At 40.9% G+C, this 19,815-nt stretch overlaps 1 protein-coding gene across 1 annotated transcript; it reads left to right on the top strand.

Moving 5' to 3' along the window:
* The first annotated feature begins 7,802 nt into the window (after positions 1-7,802).
* Positions 7,803-12,100, top strand: LOC139749234 (uncharacterized). Its single transcript, XM_071662947.1, has 3 exons — positions 7,803-7,902; positions 9,162-9,381; positions 9,940-12,100. Exons 1-3 carry the CDS (start codon positions 7,891-7,893, stop codon positions 10,266-10,268), a joined length of 561 nt encoding a protein of 186 aa, XP_071519048.1. The 5' UTR covers positions 7,803-7,890; the 3' UTR covers positions 10,269-12,100.
* Positions 12,101-19,815: the final 7,715 nt, after the last annotated feature.

Here is a 19,815-nt window from a genome sequence, read left to right as displayed (position 1 = left end):
ATTGAAAAACCTTCAGCTGGATTTTTCAGTTGTTGCATTAAGCAAATATGAAAGCAATGTTTAGACTAGAAATAAATAAATGCTACTAACCGTATTTCACTGCTCCCCATTTTTGAAAGCAAGTGCGGTATTTTACTTATTATCTGCATGCTGATTCTTTCCTCAATCATCAATAGGAAGGATAAGAAAATTTGAAATTAAGGTTTTATGTGAGATAACCAAAAGTCCACATCAAAAACTACCCCCATACATCATTTTCATTAGAATAAGCTTTCCTTAATAATGTATTATAAGTAATTTGAGTGGTGCGATCCAGAAGTACTGTTTACCGTGGTCGACATCCAAAATTTGTCAGTTTATATGGCATTACCTTAATGATAATAATAAGTTATCATCAACACACACAATATCAGGCTCCCTGGTATCAAAAGTTACATGGCAATCATTTTCTGTACAGCAAAGAAATATGGAAGACGTAATTATCTTATAGTCATGTGAGAAATACTTGGAGAAACAGATGGATTTGTATGTGACATTTATGGATCTGGAGAAAACATATGATAGGGTTGATAGAGTTGCTCTGTGGAACGTCTTAAGAATGTATGGTATGGGAAGAACGCTGCTAGAAGTTTTTTTTTTTTCATTTCATCAAGGTTATAATGCATATATGTGTACCAGTAGGAGAAGAGTACAGTGAATTGTTCCAAGAGAGAGTTGGTCTACTGCAGAGATATGTGATTCCACCATGGTTGTTGAATTTATGAGTGGGGTGGTGAGGGAGGCAAATGCGAGAGCCTTGGAGATAGGGGTAAGTATGCAGTCAGTGCGAGATGGGAAGGTCAGTGAGTCAGCTATTGTTTGTTGATGATACTACACTTGAGGCAGATTCAAATGAGAAACTGCAGAAGTTGGTGCTCGAACTCGGAAGAGTGTGCGTAAGAAGGAAGCTGAGAGTTAATGTGAGTAAAAGCAAGGTTATTAGGTTTAGCAGGGTTGAGGGACAGGTTAGTTAGAGTGTGAGTTTCAGTTGAGATCAAATGGAGGAATTGAAATCTTTTAGATACCAGGGAGTGGATATGGCAGCGAATGGAAGTATGGAAGAGGAAGTGTCATAGGGTAGGTGAGGGGCGAAGGTTCAGGCAGCGCTGAAGAATATGTGGAAAGAGTTAACATTACCTGGGACGGTAAAAATGGTTATGTTTGAAGGTATAGTTGTCCCTTTAATATTATATGGATGCGAGGCATGGGCTACAGATAAGGGTGTGTGGAGGTGGATGTGTCACAAATTAAATGTTTGAGGACAACATGTGCAAGGCTGTTTGATCGAGTAAGTAATGAAAGGGTAAGAGAGAGGCGTGGTAATAAAAAGCGTGTGGCTGAGAAAGCAGAAGAGGGTACGCTGAAATGGTGTGAACATATGGAAAGAATTAGTGAGGAAAGGTTGACCAAGAGGATGTATGTGTCAGAAGTGAAGGGAACAGGGACAAAGAGGAGAACAAATTGGAGATGGGAGGATAGAGTGTGAAAGTTTGTGACTGGAACCTGAACATGCAGGATGGTGAAAGGCGTGCACGGGATAGAGTGAAAGGGAACGATATGGTGTACTGGGGTCCATGCGTTACCACTGGACTGAATCACGGCACGTGAAACGTCCGTGGTAAACCATGGAGAGGTCTGTGGGGCCTGTTCGGGGATAGAGAGCAATGGTTTCAGTGCATTACACATGGCTCGTGGGCGGATGCGGCCTTTCTTCGTCTGTTCCAGGTGCTACCCCGCTAAAGCGGGAAAGAGGCAATCAAATTCTCTCTCTCTCTCTCTCTCTCTCTCTCTCTCTCTCTCTCTCTCTCTCTCTCTCTCTCTCTCTCTCTCTCTCTCTCTCTCTCTCTCCATACATAGGCCTATGGAGGTCAGGAAGGTCACCGTGTACTGATGTTCGGCCTTGGAGCACGAGTGAGTCACGTGGGCAACATCACGTCCGTCGGCACCTGGTCACCTGTCATGCTGACTCGCCCAGCTGGGACTGGGAGCTGTGCCGAACTGGCTGCCATAATGGTTGCAAGGCGAGTGCTTAATTGCTGTAAACAAGGTCACGTTGTAATTGGATTTCAAATGTGAAATTCATGAGGAAGGTGGTGATATAGCAACAGCATTCATCAACCCTACCAGTTCCTTCCCGTTCTTTGAGCTAATGGACGAGTATTGTGATGCAGAGGACCTCCTCCCACAGGACACTGGATCAAGCCTTTCCTGAACAAGACAAGTGGCGGTCGTCTGCCGCAGGCTGGTGCCCACCTCCTGGCTCGTCCACTTCCTGCTCCCTATGCCAAGCTCCTCCCTTGAGAACATCATCCCACAGGGACCCCAATCACAGCTGCTCACCTTGCCGCGCCCATCTCACTCCCTTGTTTACTCCCCACGGAGGGAAGACTCACCTACATGGTGACTTGTCCTAAACTGAGCCAACTAGAGAGGTTAACTTGCCTGATATTCAGCGAAGTGAATGATTTAAACTGTACACAAACGACCACTCAGACGCTAGACCATGGACCATGATCCCTCAGATCAGACAGTTAACATCTGAGGCCATGTCATCCTTCTTGCGTCAATATGGCGTGAGACTAAATCGAATGTCTTGACGAAGCAGATGTTCTTGCTATATTGCCAGTGAGACACCAACAACTGCTCCAACAGATTTAGTCTTGTGAGCACAAAGGTACAATCCTTGAGAACGACTGTGCAATCCTTGAGCACATTGGTGCCATCCCTGAGCACAACGGTACGATCCTTGAGCACGACGGTACGATCCTTGAACACGACGCGTCGGTACGGACCTGGAGCACGAAGATACTACACTCGCGTATGATGGTTAGGCCTTTGACTTGACCCTTTGGGGTCAGGTCAAGGGTTAGGCTCTCATACCTAAGGTTCATATCGTGGTGCTTAATGGGATAGGAACTTAGGTCCTCAGAAACATATCGACCCGGTCGACCTAGGAACCACAGAAGCCGATATAAAAAGTATCTCAAATTCCTGTTTGAGTTCGGCCCCGGACTTCAGTAAAAAGCATAGGACATGAAAGCGACAGACAGTTATTCGAACACTTAATTCATCCCCGATTCTGCGACTACTGAACACTGAGAAGGTCCTCAGGATGAAGGGATAGATAAACATCTGGTGGAGAGGAGGAGGGAGGAGGAGGGTGTTGTCACTGGGCTGAACCAAGGCATTTGGAGCGGTCAGGGATACCATGAAATGGTCTTTAGGGCTTGGCTATGGGATCATTTTGCTGCATTATACACGACAGCTAGAGAGTGGATGTGAGTAAAGGAGGCGGTTTTCCCAGCTTATCTGGCGCTATCTCGCTTGGCAGGAAACGAGGAATAAGTACAGAAAAAGAATTGAGAAAAAATAAGGAGAGTGCAAAGACGGGAGGTAAAAACAAGGAGGACAGGCATATGATTTATGTAAGGAGGGAGAAGATATTCAGTCAGATTTCTTAGCTAATGTAGCACAAATGACTGCTACTGAACAACGGGAAATCACGTTTTGGTGTTTCTCAATTAGCGCTAAAATTCAGGCCTCTCATCAGTCAGGACCATCAAGGCTCCTGCAAATAATTAGGGCGTTCAATATATATACAATTTGACAGTAAAGTTTCAAGCGTATAACTGCGCGATATAGGCCGCTGCTTCACAGCCTAATGAGATGCCGAGGCCAACCTGCTCCCGTTTCAGCGAAGTGGCTGCTTCATCTACGGTGCCGCCTCTGACAGCCACCGTGGTCACCAGGCGGTAATGGTTAGTACCGACAACATGAGTCTGGCACCCCCGCTCCCCCCACCTTTTGAATGAACAGTAGGGGAAACACTGAAGAATAGGGGCCTCATGAGAGTATATGGTCTTAAAACGATCTTAAACACCTGAAAAAGGAGTTTCATTTCCACTCCTGGTTTCAAAACGAAGTTGTCAGGTCTAATGACTCTAGCAGGCCTGAAATCGAAGGAACCAATCGTCCACTAACTTTAATTACAACTACTACACATGCAGTAAGTAGTTGTATGGTCTTAAAATTATTTTGAACACTTAAAAGTATTATATGATATCGATTGATTTTTATAACTTGATACTGATGACCTAAAGCTCAAATAACCAACCACCAGTACTGAATGCTTAATCAAGAACTTTCATTCAACATTGCTCATGCTTAGAGTTCCCTCATTGTTCCCTTTGATCAGTTTCCTAATTCTATGTGCACATCTCAACAGCATACACACACACAGAAGCTTTCCGAAATCGGACCGAAAGGTTTGGCCCCGGTCTATTTGCATACATTACCGAGCGGCGTCACTTTTACTTTAGTTACCCATCCACTTCATTCTTCCCTTTGTACACACTCAACATCGTTATATTAGTACTAATAAATCCTTCACATTATGAGAGCTTAAATTGATATTCTATATCATTGTTCTTCTTCTGTAGAGCACCTTCTGTACCATGCATAACAGAGCGGTGAGAAATCTGTTTCACATTATGTGACCTTCAATAACTAGCCAGGTACTGAACACAGATTCCGGGGTTACGTCACCTGTACGGGACCCGCTCACCTTGCTGGGATACAGATGTGGCTGGTTGCCAGGGATACAGTAATGACATCCTTTTGATACCTAAAATTACAAAAACGTTTTTTTCCTTATAATCTTGCCTTAAATTTCGTAACAATTACAGCACTGTATGCAGGTTAGAGTATTAGATTTAACATAATCATTTGTCGTTTCCAAGAAGGCATTTAAAAACAGGATCTATATATACCTTAAAAAAGACAAAATAAAAAAAAAAAGAAAAAATGAGGGCAATGTGTTGTGTGAGTTGGTTTCATCGAATGAGTAATATAAGAGAGAGGTCTAGTAATGAAAAGAGTGTGGTAGAGAGACTTGAAGAAGATGTGTTGAAATGGTTTGGACATATGTAGAGAGTGAGCGAGGAGAGGTTGATGGATAGGAAGTTGATAAAGTAGAGGGGACAAGGAAGACGTGGGACACTAAACTGGAGATGGAAGGATGAAGTGAAAGAGATTTTGAATAATCGGGGCTTGAACATGCGGGAGGGTGAAAGGCGTGCATGGGATAGAGCAAAGTGGAATAATGGGGTATACAAGGGCCGACGTGCTATCAGTGGACTGAACCAGGGCATGTGAAGCGTCCGGGGTAAACCATGGAAAGGTCTGAGTGGCCTGGTTGTGGAGAGGGAGCAAGTAAATGGATGTGAGCAAAGACGGCATTTCTTCGTCTGTTCCCAGGCGCTACATTGCTAACGCAGGAAACGGATATCAAGCATGAAATTCATACGCATGGAGCACCTGTGTTAACATCGTTTTCACTCTTTATTTCCTCTGCATTCCATTTTCCTAATCTTTAAGATTTTTCTGTTCATTCTTTTTCCATACCTTTCAGTTTGTTAAGTGGGACAAATGTTCTTCCGTCTCTACATTACTTACCCTGAGACTTTTGACTTCTTCTTTTCTTCTCTTTTCTTAGCTTTGTCTTCCTCACATCACTCTGTAGAAAAGAACCCTCGCAACAAACCCGTCAAAACGTTTCCCTCCAATCAGAAACAAAAAGAGATTTTCGTGGCTTTATTTCCAGCTATCAGCCAAGAATAGTTATGCAGGCGGTAAATTTTGTTTGATATCCCAATGTTTACTCGCGCGGAACGAAAAGTAAACTTGCCAGTTACTGACCACCAACACAGGGAATGATATTACATGACGTGGTGAGAGGATGCAAATCATATGATTCGTCGAGGAGTTCTGATTTGTTCTTTTCTATCATGATTATATTATACTTGTACCAGTGTGTTAAAGTAGCTCCTCGAGCAACAACTGGAAACACTGGAATTTACAACCTTTCATTTTCATGCGTTTAAAGGTTTAAAGATAAGTAAATTTATCAGTCACATTGACCACATATGTAACAGATGTATAATTCGTTGTTAACAATTAAGACGTGAAAATAAAACAATCTTATTCTTTTTAGATCTTAGGAAAGTTAGAGTTTTGGGAGAGAGTGATTATGTCCACTGACCTTACAGCATCAGTCGCCTACGATACAGAACACATCATTCTTTTGAGGCACATTGAGGAATTAGACACGGGAAATTTCTACTTTTGATATTGTAAATGTTAAACGTTTGTGAGAGGTTTGGTAGATTAACAATCTGTTCAGGCAAACAAACGTATGAGGGAAAAGCAGACAGATGCTTTGATTAATGTTAGCAATACTACTTTATGGTATCTTGATGTGCCACACACCATCCAAAGGTAACCTACCTGTTTGATCTTAGATGAACTTTAACCCGACGGTTCCTTTTTTTCTGCTATTAGCTCGGCAGCTGCTGATTAACGAAATGCTATGACCTGCTCAGGTAGAAGAAACATAAATTAATGGCGGACAGGATTCCATGACATTTTAAAACTGGCTTTACATACTTATACTTCCTCCTTTTTCTGACATGACCTTTCACATTATAGGATGTGAATATCTACAAATTAACGTCAAGTTTATATTAACAACATTCTTCTTTGGAAAGAATATCATGCAATAACATCGTTACGTGGGAAGAAAAAGGTTATGTACATACATGGAATTTACGGTTTAAAACGTAAATCAGAAGATCATCGTGGGATTGGCTTCGGCATCTAAAAACAACAGTTGACGCCTGAACTCAGCGTCCTGTGACATCATACGCAAAAGCGTCACCTTAGAGAAGCATTGGTCACTATTTGCTCAGCCTAAAGCATAAAGTACATAACGCAAGTTGGACTAACCACAGCATCAAAGTCTTTTCTAGAAGTGAAGACTCTCAGTTTAGTAAGTCCCGAAAGTGGAGAAACAAAGCCGGGACTCCACCCCGGGGTCGGGGTTACCTTACCTCGCCCCACAAGGTCAGTCTGAAGCCGCCATCACGACCACACTGACCACATATTGTACCAAAAGTTTTATTTCCTAAAGATTCAGCCATGGCACTGATCATTCATTCTTTTTTCTGGGGGATGAAGGAATTCGTCACTTCTCACACGACACACACACACATGCACGCAAAATAGCCAAGTAAAGTACAAATACACACGGGCCACCTTGTGCCAGTAATGGCATACTGAAGAACGGGCTGTCACTGGAGAATCTTTACACACACAAAGATAACCTCAGCTGACCTCTCCTCCCTCAACTCTGGGGATAAAGTGAGATTCTCTTCGCTGTATACAAACACCATCAGCTGCTAGTGATTAACTTGAGCTGTATTCTGTGAGCTTTCTGAAGCCATGTAAGGTCTAAGGCAGAACGTGAATAATTTTTCTTTTTTTTAGATATATGTAGTTGGCTGTCAATGGTAGTGAGCATATAGACATGGGTCTCAAGCACTAGGGTAGCATCCGAGGAAACTTAATAGAGAACATCTATTAACAGAAAGGATCAGTCTATTTGCAAATGCGCAAAAACTCAGGAAATCAGTAGATCCTCACAGGTGAGCAGGATCTGGGCCAAGTCAACCTTCAACTACCTGTGTAGATTACATTCACACTTTCCTTCCCGTCAGAAACAAAAAGTTAATCGTAATACAATGTAATTATAATGCTCAACTGTGGCGTGAGATTCTTTTGATAAGTCACTGTAGTCGTCCAGCACCAGACAACCTTCACAAGAATCATACGTAGAATAATCAAAATAACGTACTGGTGCCATCTGATTGGTTGCAGTTATTATTTAGGGAAGCAAACCATCTCTAAACAATTCATCACCCGGCAACTGCAACAAGGTCGGTCGGTTCTGGGAGGTTTATAAGGCGGCCGCTCCACAAAGAGGTCTGTCAGTGGAGCAAGAAACAACATACCATCATGAGGACTTTGGTGGGTAGCTCTCATAGTGCACACTAGTTAAGCTCTAGTTTTAAGTGACCTTTATTAACATTTGATGTGATTGTTCTACTTTAGATCCAGAGTCTTCACGTGCTTACCAAGATTTTTAAGATTTCATTAAAATATTTTGACGGTTGATTTCAAGTGAAAGATTTGGCATTTTGAGGATTCATTACAGTGTCACAATTTCGAAGTTCATACCCCAATCGTTAAGGCACTCGGAGGCCAATATACTTTATTTCAAGTTCTGTGTTGCAACCATTCATTTGTTACTGTCAAGCAAAAATTGCCAAGTGTATCTATTTTAAGTCGTTCTGGACGTGGGAATATGTATGAGTTTTCATGTTTCAGGTTATATATATCGTTAAATATTTGTGACATTCAACGTTCAGCTCGCCTAAGAAGTAGTAAAACTCACGTAGTCCCCGCTTGAAGGTGACAAGGAGAAATACCTGTGCTCAGTGACAAATGTGGTCGGCAGCCAAGTGCCCTTTCCTGACGGTGGATTTGAACGAAATGTCGGGAGAAAAGGTCTCCTGTCTCCAGCGTGCGACTCAAGGCCAGCCAGCATTGTCTTGTGCCGTTTCGATCCCGTGTGTTTTTCGTGTTGGTACGAGTCTTCGACACCTCATCCGTATGGCAATATTTGCCACGAGTGTTTCATTTTATTTCTTTCTGTATGTGACTTTTTATCCGCGTGCGTGCATCAAACATATGTGATTTATGATGTAAGTGACGCTAACGACTGGTCAAATTATCCACTTAAGTGTAAGTAACAGGAGCGACGTGACATACAACCAGTTGCTTAATAGTGACGGTTATGGCATTTTTTTTTGACGATCTCGTATTCTTTATGAATTTTCTAGGACTTTATTTTCTTGTGTGTAAAACTTAGAGGAGTTGATAATGAGAGAATTTGAAAAGAGGAGAAAATTCAGGAATCGTCATACGTGGAAGGGGTTTAGTTATTCTATCAAAATCGTCAACACCCGTAACAGATTTTCCCACCTACCCACCATTTCAAGTAGTACGGTTCTGAATATAAACTTAGAATTAAGTTTTGCTTTTCTTTGATTGTTGATTTGCAAAACATTGTATTTCCTTTTTCAATGTAATTTGATAAATACCTTCAACTGATTTGGATCATATATTTACAATTCAGCACACTACATAGCAGTAACTGACTTTCACGGGAACATTAAGTTATAGATTAGGCTACGTGCGTTACAAAGACATTTTTTCCTGAACAGATTCTGCTGTGTGTGGTGGCGGCTGCCTGTGCCCAGTACGAGGCTGGCTTTGTTAAGATCATACAGGACAAGAGGTACCAAGATGGAGCCACCTTCGGCAATTTCCGTGATCAGGAAGATGGCACCAAGTACTTCGAGGAGACAGACGCCGAGGGCATCCGACGTGGCTACTGGGAATACGTGGGTGAAGGTGGTCAGGTCCTCCGTACTGAATTCGAGGGTAAGTTTCCGTTTGCTTTCTTCAGGTCGTTGAAGCGAGTAATCTTCACGTTTATAGGTTTTCTTTAGACGTAGTGTCTATGGTCCCACCTTCCTCAAAGTGAGAATTGCTTGTGTGCATCTCTTTTACGTAAGGCCTCGAATAATTTGGCGATGTTATCCTCTGTCAACTACAAAGTTCTGGTCCTCTATTCAAGATTACGACCATGTGCCTTGATTCTAGTTCTCTGTGATTCTCAAGTGGAAAGGGAATTCCATATAATGTTTATGGTAATCAAATAACGTAGTAAACCTGAAATGTATCATTGGGAGATCTAATATCACTGAAAAAGACGAAATTTCTCTTCTAATTATGGCAATCTCATCATGAGCATGAGTTCAATAGATCCCACTTTATATATATATATATATATATATATATATATATATATATATATATATATATATATATATATATATATATATATATATATATATATATATATATATATATATATATATATATATATATATATATATATATAATCGTAATTTTGACTTTTGTGTGTGTCTCCTCCAGCTGGTCCTGGTATTGGCTTCAGGATCACCAAGTCTAACCACCAGGACGCCACTCCTGTAGCTGCGCCCCAGCCCCAGTACCAGCCACAGCCTGCACCCCAGCCTATCCCTCAGCCTGCACCCCAGCCTATCCCTCAGCCTCCACCCACGCCCCGGTACAGGCCACGACCCGTCCCTATCCCAACACTTGCCCCCGCTCCCATTCCAGTGGTCAGAGCCAACCCAGCCTTCACAACAACTGAAGGACCCCAGAATCTCTTCGACTATCCCGGCAACCTTGAGTTTTCTCGCTCCAACCAAGGGCATCGCTTTAAGTTCACCGCTGTCTAAGGATTTTTGTTTACATTAGCCCCTCTGTTTTCAGTCTAAATTATTTTCTAAACGTCTTGTAGTTGCTGGTAGAATATACCAACTCTACTCGTCTCTTTTACTTTCTCTCGTCATGGGAAGATTCTCGTAGCTGTCATAACCCAATCTTTTTATATCTTGAAGTGTGTTCTAGTCTTCTTGTCTCCTATCAAAAGACAAAGATTGCAGTAACGAGATACTTCCCTCCTTTAATCCTTCACTCTAATTCCCTCTTTCGTGAATTCTCATTTTCTTTGTCTTTTTCTAAAAGTTTTCTTTATGAAAATAGTTTACTCTCAGTTCCATCTCTACTTCATTTATTTCTTATCAACTTTGCTTCTTTTTGCCCTTCATTGTTCCGTCTGCCTACTTGAATGACCCCCGCCTACCACCACCATACTACTCCAGCAGCAGAAGAGGTCGACCTAAGCACCGTCGAAGCCTCCCTCAGGTCTCCTGCTCCACTTTTTGCTCCTTAGCTGACGTGAGATTGTGGCTATGTCTTCCGATCGCCTCTGACGCCGTCGTCTCAAAACCGACGTGCTACTGTGATTCTAGTTAAATCTAGTCCGTGAAAAACAGATAACATTGCTCTGAAGTTCTAAGTTTTGTAACTGTTCGAAACAAAATTTTTCTCTGTTAAAGTTCTGGGAGATTCGGTTTTCTTAATTTCTTCATTATTCTTATTTCCGTCAATGCCAGGACGACGGAATATCTTCCCTTTGCATCTTCATCGATGAAAAGACGGATACGTGGGCATTCTTAGTATATATTCCCATTACAAAGAAAATCCTCATTGAAATTATCATCCTTAGTTTCATGAGCTAAATGTCACATAACAGATCCAACGCCGAAAACCTACAAAAAAAGATTCAAGTGAAAGTGAAAGTAATAAGTAAAATGTATAAAAAGTTTAAAGAATTATAAAATATTGAAATTGCATTGGGCAATCGAACATATGGTGTCTTGTCAACGGAATTGCATTCAAGTTTAAAAAAGGTCATCAAAAATTTACGTCACGTCTACATTTTCATTGCCATAAAGACATCTTTATTCAACTGGAATTTGTCATGACTTTTACATCTATCTTGTTTAGCATTAAGATTCCTTTGCTCTATACAAACTCAGCCAATACGATGTAATTTTTCAAGAAAAAAAAAATATAAACGTGAATATTTCCTTCGCGATAAAAAAATGAAGAATTACCAAAAATATATATGTAATAAAGTATTACATATAGTAATAAGAATATAAAAAAATGATTCTGATTTGTATGTTTTGATGTATTTTACGGATTATGGCTTGAATACCTTTAGGTGTTGATAGCCATCAAGTCCAATCACATACATTCAAACATATAAAAAGAAAAAAGAAATATAGATCTTCTTTCTTTATATGTGTCCACCACAGTCACTGTAAATTTCTATACTTCTTATACTTTCCAATACTGTAAGATTAATCTGTTTATCATTAATACGAGCAGTTACAAAACTATATCATTCAGAACGTCTTAGAAATACTTAGGAATCAGTTATATTATTGGTTGAGATTAACTCTGTTTAACTTTGATTCTACTACACTGATGATGATATCATCTGTTGTAATGTCGGTATGTGTCACAGAGGAGAGTGAGTTGTGTTCCACCCATCTTGCCACATTGCTGTTCATGCTAGGAGCCTCTAGGTTGATTTTCTGTCTATGACCGACAGTAGTTCAACCACAGGACGCCACAACCTGATAACCCATTCCGGGTAATGGTGTGTGTGTGTATATTTTTGTATAGATGAATGCGTTGAATAAATTATTAAAATAAACCATGATTCTTGCTTTCCCTTGAATATATCAGAGTGGATAAGTGCCATGTTATATATATATATATATATATATATATATATATATATATATATATATATATATATATATATATATATATATATATATATATATATATATATGTAAGACATCTGGCGTTTCACACAAATTTTTCACTTTGGTTCAGTACACACAAAATTTGCCACTTCAAGACCACACCTACGACCTGTGCCAGTAATGACACCCTTGGAACGGGCTGTCATTGATAACATTCTATGTCAGGTTTAGTGCTGGCGAATCTTTTACACACACACACATCTTCGTTGACGTTAAATCACACACAGATCCGCCCAGGTTCGAATCCTGAGCGGGGCAGTCGTTCCCATAGCCAGCCCACCTGTCCATCCGCCCTTGAGGGCTGGTCAGTAAATGGTAATTTGGCTTAGGCTGGTGTGTGTTTATGTGTGTGTGTGTGTGTGTGTGTGTGTGTGTGTGTGTGTGTACATAAGAATAAAGACATAGACAATATACAATGTTAAGAGACGGGGGGTAACATGAGCGTAAATTTCACTGCCCATGATACATAAATGGTTATCACAAACAGTTATATCTAACGACCCTGGGATTATGACCTTTCGCTGTGGATGGCTATTGAATCCAACAACATGTATACGTAAATACAAGGAAGGTTTGAGGCTCACTTTTCTTTGTACCAATTCAAACCACCTTATGTTTCAGAAATCAAATGAAGTTTTTTTTATGATGTTTTACTTTTTGAAATACAACACAAGCGTAAAGGAACTGTGCACTATGGTTTTCATTAGATATGTCGCTCAGGTAAAAAGACAAAAGAAAACTATCATTCGTTCAACAAATACATTCCAAAACATCAAATAGCTAGTATTCAAGCTCAAAAACAGAAACCACAGATAAAATTTTCAATGGCTTCTTCTCTGCAGTTTTGAATGTAATGATCCTGCCTACAGTCTTTTCTTGATAATAATGTTATAACAAACATCACAACTGCATATCGCAAATGCTACGTTTGTCCAAAAATCCCATCAAATTTGCACCGCTGGATCAACAGTGTATGGAACGTATACACAGAAGGAAAAAGTCACACCCAGGTTACACCACTTAGCAAACCTAACTAGTAAGGTTCATGATAATGACCATAAGTTTAAAATGACAGATATCAAAACATATGAACAGGATACATTACCTTCATTCTGTAATTTCTTGCTTTCCCTTGGAGGTAAATTCAGTCCATCTTCCCGCATGCCATTGCTTATATTCATTGGTGTAGTTTTTCATTACGAATGACTCAACAATACAATCTCGCATTCACTGACGATGAATGACAAAGGTCTGGGTGTGAATGACGTGATCAGCAATTGCTTAAGATGCTGCTATAAAAACAGAGTACTTATGTCGAAATATTTTTCCTCAGACTTTTGGCTGCAATGTATTTCACTGAACATTTAAGATGGACTCTCTCCCTCACACACATACACATGCAGACACACACTCTAGGCCCCCGTGGTTTAGTGGTTAACGTTAATGACAATGAATCAGCACCACTGCATGGGTTCGAATCCTGGGCGTGGCAGTCGGCCTACGTCGAACCCAGGTGTTCATCCTCTCCTCGAGGCTGGTCGATAAATGAATACGCATCTTAGGCTGGGGATTAAGTGTATGCTAGTCATACATAGGCGTTAAGGAATGACACAAATATACTTAGTGTTTTCAAAGAGCTTCATATATAATTTCACTCGATGAAAATCTCTTACATTATTAATATTTTTTTTTGATAATAATAATGATAATAATAATAATAATAATAATGATAATGATAATAATGATAATAATAATAATAATAATAATAGTAATACTAATAATGATAATGATTATAATAATAATAGTAATAATAATGATGATAATAATAATAGTAATAATAATGATGATAATAATAATAATAATGATAGTAATAACAATGATAATAATAATAATAATAATAATGAGAGTAATAATAACTGTAATGATAATGATAATGATAATAATGATAAATATCAGATCAGGACATTAGAAATGTAGCAGTATATTCACCTTTATATCCTCGATTTTATGTGACTTTCTAATATCCCACTCTTTGGAATATTCTCTGATTTTCGTAATGATAATCAGGATATCATTATCATTATTTTATGAGTGCATGAAGGCAACACTTGGTGCGGGAACATAGCACTTATGTGACTGCTCGATGTAAGTCTTGCGAAGCAGTCGTCAGTCAGTCTCCATTGGCCTTCAGATCGCTGGTAAAAAAAAAAAATAAAAGATTGATGGAATGCAGTTAGAGCCCTGAGGAACTCCAAAGCAAATGGCACTTATACACACGAAAAGATTTACTAGAATATCACTTCTGTTTCGGGTCACAATAAGGGCGAATGTTGCAGGTAAATCCTGGTTATCTGGAGCCCCACCCTTTTTGTCATCGGCAGATGGTCGATTGTCTCTTACAGGATAATTTATTCCTAACTGTACTTTCATTAAGGCTGAGTTATCAGCGGAGTTTGACATGTAATTAACAACTTCGTAGCCTGGCCTATAAGGCTGATTAGGAATTAAGTATGATCTATGGAAATGTGAGTGTTATGTATTCGACGTGCGATGTGTATGAATTTGCATCAATACTAATTGTCTTGCTTATGTGGGTTCAGATGAAATCCAGCGAGGCACAGTTTACCTGTAGAATTCAGATCATCACTGGCATAACAGCTCATACAGGTGATGACTCCGTATGAAATGGAAGCTCTTTCGTATTCCAGAGCGGCAAGGTGGTGTAGTTGGTGTAGTCATTAGCTAATCACTGCACTACAGAAGCCCTCAGATGGCTTTGTATTTGTGTTTGTGTCTCTTGTGTGTTTTTATGGGTATTTGTGTTTGTGTGTTTATGTCTCTTTTCTGCCATGACTGCCAACGATCTTGCCTCTTGTCTTTAGATCTCCGTTACTTATATCAGTACACAGACCAATACACGTTAGATCTAATTCAACATTGGCAATAACTCTTTAGATCTATCAAAGACTTATGTGCTCTTCCCTGGAAAAGCAGAGTCGGAACATGAAACTCATGTTTCCTTTACTGAAGTCGGACTAAAAAGTGGAACTAATTCCCAAATCTTAACCCTGAGAACTAACTGACGGGTTGGCTAATAACACGCCATCAACGTCGAACGGGAAACTACAAAAAATTGATGGTATACATTCTTACATTCATAACCTTCAAATGGCCGAGGTAAGTCGTTCCGGACGTTACTAACCGATGTATCTTCATCTAATTACTTGCTTCATCATGTGGCACAGTGTGCGCAACACCACACTCCTACATTCTCATGTTGAGGTTCACAAGTGAGGAAACAAACTGAGCAAAGTCTTGCTTTCTGTGCGTCTCACACACATTCGTTATGCCTTCAGACAACATCTTATGGTTATTTGCTTCCTATCACTTTAGAAGATATTTTGATATACATCTTAACGAAGATTTTATCATTTCATTTTACAATATTAAGGCAAAATGTTTTTCAATCAAAATGCACCCTGAATTATTACTACCCACAATCTAAGTCATTTTTCTTAATGAATTTGATTATATTCAGATTATTATCAAATTTTTCAAATAGAATAAGATTCTGGAGTTCTAATTTTGATTTGGTACTCTATTCAACTCCGACAAGAAGCTTTGCAATAGGTATAAGTTGGATTTATTTCATGATTGTTCACTACCTGTCACACATGAGAAGCATGTTAGGAGGCAGTGGCTTAATATCGAAGGTGAGATATCCTCTGGTTAGGATGTATTATAATTTTCAAAGAAAATGTTGTTTGAAGTGAAAATAACCTGAATTCTCCCTGTATTTTTGGAAATTTATTTCAAAGAATTAGAGTTTACATGAAATCTCAAAACAGGTAATATTTTTCATACTGAATGGGGTTCTGGGATTCTTGACCACATGAAAACAGAGCTCAGTCAGTTCCCACTGAAGGAACAACAACCGACCAACCCTAACAAGCAGTAGCAGCAACATCATTGCGATCAACAACTAATCATCATCATCATCACCACCACCAGCAGCAGCAGCAGCAGCAGCAGCAATAGCAGTAGGCAGGTAGTCGTACGGTCGTGGCGGGCGAGGCAGTGGACGATGTCAACCGGTCCGACAACTTTCACGGGGTCTCCCAAGGTCGCTATCTGGATCGCCCCCAAACCCCAGCCTCACTACTGATGCTCCTTACTTTTACTTACCCTATCCTTGCCCAAACTCTCACCTACCCTCGACCAAACTCTCACCTATCCTCGCCCAAACTCTCACCTACCATCGCCCAAACTCTCATCTATCTTTGCCCAAACTCTCACCAATCCATGCCCAAACTCTCATCTACTCATGCCCAAACTCTCACCTACCCATACCCAAACTCTCACCTACCTTTACCCCATTCTTACTCATCCTGTGCATTGTTTTATTCAACTTTCCCTATCTCTATCATATCTAATAGTCACCCACCTTAACTCAAACTTGTCTCACACTAACAAATATATGTTACTTATACTGTCCTTACCTATCCACTTATATTCGTTCATCGACACTCCAACTCGTTGTTTTACCCATGTGGCTCATCCTCCCCTGCATCCTTACTCACCTTGACCCACGCTTATCCATCCTGTCCCTCTTTAAAGCCCTTCCTCACATCCCTTCCCACCTATTCTCCATTCCAGCTCATCCTTTCCCAGTTCTAATGAGATTATTCGCCATGTTTTTCGTCCTGCCTTATACGCAATCGTTTCCTCCGCACTCTTACTTAGTCCTCCCTCCTCTTACTTATCCTTACTCATGATCATCATTCCTCAGTCTCTGACCTTCTCTGGATTCACCATTTCCTCACAAGATCCATTCCTTCATTCCTCTCTTCATATGAACTGTATTTCGTCACATAGTTACTGACCTTTTCTCTGTCAGTTTCCTTTTGTATTCCCTGCCTGACCGCTGTTTTCCCCGCTCGAAAGAACAGCTTCACATCGATGTCTTCCCTTGTTTTCTTCTTCTCCAGTATGACTAAGATTTTGACAATCAAAAATTTCCTTTTGCTTCTCTGTAACTAGGGTGGCCAAGTTCATAATGTTCTTTTTCATTTATTCTTTTTTCCAAGCGTCATCTTATACCTATATCTGGAGGTAATTTCATACAGACCAGCACGTTGTAGAATTCCGTTATAACTCTCCAAAAATTGTTTCTTGGTGACGTCCAGATTTTTGCCTCAGGTCGTCACCTTCTCTCATGGTTAGAGTTTAATGATTTACTCCTCCTCACCAGACGATTATCATCGCCCCGCCTCGGTTTTCTGCCGCTTCACTTCGGTACTTTGCACTTCCTTGGCTCCCATCGCAGGGGCCTTGAATGCTCTATATTTCTATAGCTCATTTTATCCCTAAACATATTCAGGAATGATTCAGGTACCCCTGGCAAGTCATCTACACAGATCAGCAATAACAGCAGACTGAACCGAGTCAATGGTTCATGCATTCTATCATCATACATTCGCCACTCGTGCTCATCACCGACGTCATCTCCCTGTCATTAACAGACAGCTTCCATATCACCTCCTGAGGTCGTGTACAGCTCCATCATTCCTCTCACTTTTGCACTTGTCTCTATGGTCTCGTCTGTCTGACCTCCTGACAACCCCCCCCCCCCTCTCTCTCTCTCTCTCTCTCTCTCTCTCTCTCTCTCTCTCTCTCTCTCACCTCCGCTTCGTCATTCACTCGCCTCATACCCGTAATATATGACCTTTCACTCTCAATGTTTCTGGTGGTCGCCTGCGTTTGACCCACCCACTTCCCGCTCGTCCCGCACTCTGCCTCCTGCAAGCATCAACATTCATTTTACTACGTTTGTGTGATTTTGTTTGTGTTGTTATATCTAATTGCGAAAGTGTGTTTGTATGTTTGGATTTGTTTATGGTGAGTGTATGATTGTGTACACACACACACACACACACACACACACACACACACACATCCTCCTGTTCCTTTCCACAACTTCTCTGTGGAGTCAGGCACACGCGAGTGATCGTACAGCTCCGTCTTCAGTTTAAGTGTTGAGGTTATGTCTGTCTGGCCTTCTTGATGGTCGACTCATTGGCAAACATTGTGGCATTCCTCGTGTGTCCCTGATTCTACACAGTGACGAACTGAAGGAAATCACTTCATCCAACTAGCTCACAGCGGAAACATTTCCTTTAAATACACTGCACTTGATTCAACTGACTGTCGGTAGCCATGATTGGCCTTCCAACTTAATCTTAGAAAAAAGGTTTACGAAATAGTATTTTTTTCGTTTTCTTTTGTTTAACTAATGATAATGGAAATGAAATATATTTTCTATACTAGCGTATTCTACCACCGTCGCGTCCACCCCTGTAGACCTCCTCACACGACACACAGTCAGTGAGAACCAGCATAAACCACGTCTTGTATAGCTTCTCCCACATGCAGTTCATAGAGATGTCAGCCACGTCTGAGACTGCCTTCGCCTGGCTTGCATAGCATCTCAGAGTATCACTAAATTCGCAAACAAAGCATCAACTGTGTGTGTGTGTGTGTGTGTGTGTGTGTGTGTGTGTTTGCAATGAGACTGTTTGGGTACATGAAGACAGTAATACGTTGTCCAGTAAGACATTATTTGCTGATAAAGACATGCTAAATTGAACGACATCGACGGTGCGGTAGAGTTGACGCCTCGCCACTAGGCGGTGGTTCGTCTTGTTCCTGGTTTGGTTGTCAGCGCCACAACGTCATAACAGGGCAGCTGGCAAGGTTAAACTTTGACTTACAAATTTTGTGATGTTTTTCTCCACCAATAGGTCAAGTTCGCGGGGCGTGTCGGGCAGGGCTGGGCGTGGGAAAACAGTTTGGTCGTGGGCTCGTAAACAATTACGCTCCCTAACCAGCGGCAGATGTCAATTCGAGACTTCCTTTACGGGGGCGTTTTTGTGTTGGTTCTTCTCGTCCGGGCGATGGTTTCATGACTGCTGAGTTCTGCAGGTTCTGTTGCAATTGCCTCATGGCACAATGATGCATCTCAAGGTCTGTTCAACTAGAGATGAACACTCTCATGGCTACCGAACACTGCAGGTTTGATTCAGCAACTTGGTGTACATAAAGTGAAGTAGAAATGCCAGTGTAAGTGTGGAGGTCCATGTCTCACCCATAATATCTCGTTTACTGACACTTGTAGCGAGGTGAGAAGGGGGGGCTTCTAGGGTAGCGCTCAACCCTCCCTCCACCGTGGTTTTCTCTAGATAACTGAGGCTGAGGCTTCTGGGTATTTCTGAATGTTAATTACAGTTGCAGGTGACATCTGGCGTCTGTACGTGCCTCTCGTCAGCAGAGGAACGATTCATTTCTTCAAATTTCAGTAACAACATTCACAACGCACGTCGTAGCCTTCAAAGGAAAACTATAACTCGGCTCCTCACTCACCACAACACAGTCATCATAACTCGACTGAAAACATACTGTAAACGTAGTTAAAGACGTGTTCTGTTCTTGATGGTAAACACCTACTTTTCTTGTGTTCAAACCAACCCAGACCTTAACGAGGAGAGGAGAAAAACGAGCAGATTTCTGTAGAAGTTTTTCCTTCAACAATGCAGGATCACAC

Source organism: Panulirus ornatus, chromosome 6 (assembly GCF_036320965.1).
Source record: "Panulirus ornatus isolate Po-2019 chromosome 6, ASM3632096v1, whole genome shotgun sequence".
Lineage (NCBI taxonomy): Eukaryota > Metazoa > Arthropoda > Malacostraca > Decapoda > Palinuridae > Panulirus > Panulirus ornatus.
This window is presented reverse-complemented; position numbering and strand designations above follow the sequence as displayed.

Excerpts from the sequence above, each read along its gene's own strand:
- LOC139749234 (XM_071662947.1), top strand. Across the intron at positions 9,382-9,939 it reads CCTCCGTACTGAATTCGAGG|CTGGTCCTGGTATTGGCTTC; the intron begins GTAAGTTTCCGT and ends TGTCTCCTCCAG.